The sequence below is a fragment of the Myzus persicae genome, unplaced genomic scaffold, assembly GCF_001856785.1.
Source record: "Myzus persicae strain clone G006 unplaced genomic scaffold, MPER_G0061.0, whole genome shotgun sequence".
NCBI classification, from domain to species: Eukaryota; Metazoa; Arthropoda; class Insecta; order Hemiptera; family Aphididae; genus Myzus; species Myzus persicae.
This window is the reverse complement of record NW_019102958.1, coordinates 310,075-314,221: the sequence shown is the minus strand read 5'-3', so window position 1 is coordinate 314,221 and position 4,147 is coordinate 310,075. Positions and strand designations below refer to the sequence as shown.

The window sequence follows — 4,147 nt, the reverse complement described above, 5'->3', positions numbered from 1 at the left end:
TGATAATAGGTTCGTATACAGTGGAGCTAAAATATGGTAATAAGGTTTACCTATAATTACATCATATTATACTCTTACCTATTAGGTACTTATACAGGAAACAATTCGAAGAAATAGAATAAATAGTCTATCACTGTTCGACGAACGACATCAAATGCTGAATATATTTTCGAAGTGGTACTGCAACGTTGAAAACTTACATAATTGTTTACTATTATATTCTGGCTGTTTCGTTTTTATTATCTGTTTTGAAATTCATCTAATCATTCGCTGAGTGTCGCAAAAAAGTTTGTATAGATCTGTTATTCGATGCCGGATTAGTGCTGCCTCTCTGGGCCATCCCTAGAGCAAAAGACAATGTTGCGGAGAAAACCGGACCCCGGGCCCCATCCTCTTTGACATAAAATAGTATTATTCATTTTAATTTCAACTGAGTATTTTTTAGATAATACAATTGTTTAGGTATAATTTAAAATAATTATTCAAGTAGGTATTCAAAATCTACAAAATTACAACCATTGAATTATTTGATGCTCAAATATTATTTGTGTTATCAGATTGACAATAAATTTTAATAAAAAGACGTCATACATACATGTGGTGTTTACTCTTCTTATCAAGCAAATCTCACGGATGAATTAAATAATTTTACTCTGCTTCTTTTGATATTAAAATTATAAAATAAATATAATAAACATGTTGATAAAATGTACCTATTTTTTTAAAGGCAAAGGAGTAATAAACTGATAAATAATTAAAATGCCTCTTTCTGGTGCGAAGAGTGTTTTATGAAAAATATTTTGTTTTTGAAGTTGACATGATATCGATAATTCGATACAGAATTATCGAAGCCTTAAATCGATATCGAAAAAAAAAATAGAACATTATCGATAGGTATTAAAAAATATATCGTTGTGCTCAACACTAAAAAATAATGCTGAGCAAAATAAATTAAGCATCAATAATGATTGATTTTTTCAATCATAGAAAATGATCGATTTCGCTATATTCCTTGTATGCCTGTTGGCAAGTACCTAGTTTTTTCTTTTTCAAATTGTATTTGTTATTTATTCAATAAACACAACATTTTAATTCTTTAGTATTGCCAAACCCAATAAATATGTATATTATGTTACCAATTTTAAATTATAGATATTACCTATATTTATGTATTTATTATAGACGATCAGTCAATCTTGGTTTTTGCGGAACTGTGATTAACATTAGGTACCTTTTACCTAAATGCAATTACCTATACTTGACAAAACCTTAATCAGTAGTTTCATAAGTGTGCGCAGGCGTGAGGCAGGGGAGGCAGCTGCCTCCAATAGTCCAATACAAGATTCTCAGCTCCCATTAGATCTTCCGTCAAAGTAATTATAATAATATACTGTTTTTTTAAAAAATATTTCCATTGTGCAATCTCAAAATAATAAATAAATATACAATACAATTATATCGTATTAATCAGTTTAAGTATACCTAGTATTAAATTGAATATAAGCATATATTTTCAAAGATAACTGATAAGACGGCTTCTCTAATTAAATGGACTGTTAAATATGTTTATTGAATAGGATCAAGCATAATATGGTGATTATTATGAAGAAACCATAGAAGTTTTGAAAATATCAAAAGACGAATGGGACTTTGGAGAAATATGTATGTTATTTTAAAAGTCAGGTATTTAAATTATGTTTTCTACTTGGTTGTTTTTTGAAGACATTATTATTATTATTATTATTATTAAAAATAGATACTTATTGAAAACTGTAGTTTTATTTGTATGTTTGGACTAACCGTAAAGTCCATATAGGTCAATATAGGTACTATGGGTTAATAGAACTACAATACTAATTCCTCGAGGGAGGTGGAGTCCAGACTTTCTTGGACCTTCTCAGCTATAGTCTTGCTTCCTCTGTGAAGAGGACCTGCCACGCTTATGCCAGTAATATCTACTATACCCATATTTCACGATGTTTAAAATATTTTTGCACGATGTCGTCCCGATTCGTTCAATATAAATAATACATACCACAATATAAACCTACACATTATAATAGATTATTATTGAAATGTAAGATAATATTATATACGAGTAGATATTTAAAATTTATCTCGTTGTTCTCAAAACTTATTTTGATTTCATCATTATATTATACTGTTATAGCGGTATATTGTTCAAAATGTTATAGCAAATAACTCCATTATGAATCTGAAAAAAAAATTAAGTACCTATACGTTATAACTAAGAATTGTATATGGTTGTTATAAGCACTTCGTCCCGTTATGACGTGATCACATAGGAAATATATATATCTCGTAGTTGGCTAGATAAATTATACTATACACTATTCATAGTAACTTTATCAAGGGTATTGATTTCCATTAATCGCGAATCTTGTTTTAACGTAATTTAATTAATTTTGTTTTTTAAACATCGCAAACATATAATACTAATTAAATATAAACTAACATATAATAAACAATAATTCCGAGCTGCAAAAATGTGTATATGTTTCAAACGGGTGTGTCAAAACATTTTTGGGGACAATCGTCAAAGTGACAATCCATCTATCATAATAGTACGTGTATAGATAGTGAGTCTTTGCGGATTTCTATAATATGAGTATTATTTTGTATTTCTGTTTATATAATAACGCATACTTGCTTTTATAGTAGAAATACATAATATGATATCCTCGATGTTTTTTAAGCATAGATTTTTGGTTACCTATGCGGCTATGCAGCATTCGTATAATAGCCTATAAATTGTATTTACAATTTACAACATATTATTTTCGATATTGTTTTAATATACCTACAGTTTTTTCTAGCTCAACCAAAAAAATAATGATTTTTCTTCAAAAAATATCCAAAAATATATTTATTGCAGAAAAACTTAACATTTCACAATTACTAATATGATATAATTTTCTATACACAAATAAAGTTTTCAAAATGTTTAGAAAAATTTCAAATTATTTATAGACAGTACATTTTTGTATTTTATGAAAATGTTATTTTTGTTAAATGCTAAAAATCATTTTTACTTTTACAAATTCAACACATACAAAGTGACATACTAAATAATGACAAGGTATACCCTCCACACTTAAAACTAACTATACCTTACAGCAAATATAGCAAAGCGAGTTTCTCAGTTTGGTTTTTTTTTATAATCACAAAATTGACTTGACCACCTTTAGAATTTTTTTATGCATCGTTCACGTTACGTCTTGCACTCAGGTAAATCCACCGAGCACGAGCAAGAAAGGTTCGAAGAAGGGCAAAAATCAAAATGACTCAAATGAAATGCACATTATTGCCCATAATCTGCAACAGGGTCCGAGTACTGGCCAATCTGTAAATCCCGAAACGATTGAAGCAGGAAACGTGCAAATCACCATACAGCACAAAGATAGAGATATGGCAATCACCATAGCAAAAGGTGAGGAAAAAAATGATGAAGCGGAGGTTAGCCCAAGCACAGGTCAGAAAAAAAAATCAACGACCAACAAAGATACGGCGGCGACTACCGAAAGTAGAAAAAAATCACCAAAGAAAAAATCACCTAAAAAAAAATAAACTTTCCGTGTTATTTCGTAGTTTTTATTTTTAATCATTTTGTTTAACTGAAATGAACTACCTAGGTATATTATGAACTACTAGGCGTAATTCAGAGATAAATTAAAAATATACAATATATATTTAGGTATCTTAGTTTTGATGTACCTCAGTTCACGAGTAACATTTGGTCGGTGCAGTACATCACTTTGTAATCCAATTCGACCGAGATTGACAATTTGCCTGTAGTGGATGGGATATAATATAGCACTTGGTATAAATTGAACATGGTTCAGAGTACTCTCTAAACCAGTGGTTCTCAACTTTTTTTAGTTCATGGCATATTATTATACATCACAAGTTTTCACGGCATACTCATACGCTTGACAACCCCAGCAACTTCGGCAACTTCACCGGATGCAATAATTGTCACCACGAGTCTATACAAATATGACATTTCTCGCTGCACACCGGTTGTTGTGAACCACTGCTCTAAACTTTCCTGATATCTCCAAGAACAATTTGACATTTTCACAAAATAGGTTACGTAGTTTCTGAATAGCTATATAAGCTTAACACT

General features: G+C 29.8%; 1 protein-coding gene across 1 annotated transcript; it reads left to right on the top strand.

The window, feature by feature from the left end:
* Positions 1 to 2,507: 2,507 nt before the first annotated feature.
* LOC111033482 lies at positions 2,508 to 3,588 on the top strand. The gene is made up of 2 exons (XM_022314235.1): positions 2,508 to 2,585; positions 3,250 to 3,588. Exons 1-2 carry the CDS (start codon positions 2,508 to 2,510, stop codon positions 3,586 to 3,588), a joined length of 417 nt encoding a protein of 138 aa, XP_022169927.1.
* Positions 3,589 to 4,147: the final 559 nt, after the last annotated feature.

Excerpts from the sequence above, each read along its gene's own strand:
- LOC111033482 (XM_022314235.1), top strand. The coding sequence starts at position 2,508 with ATGTGTATATGTTTCAAACGGGTGTGTCAAAACATTTTTGGGGACAAT. Across the intron at positions 2,586-3,249 it reads ACAATCCATCTATCATAATA|GTAAATCCACCGAGCACGAG; the intron begins GTACGTGTATAG and ends TCTTGCACTCAG.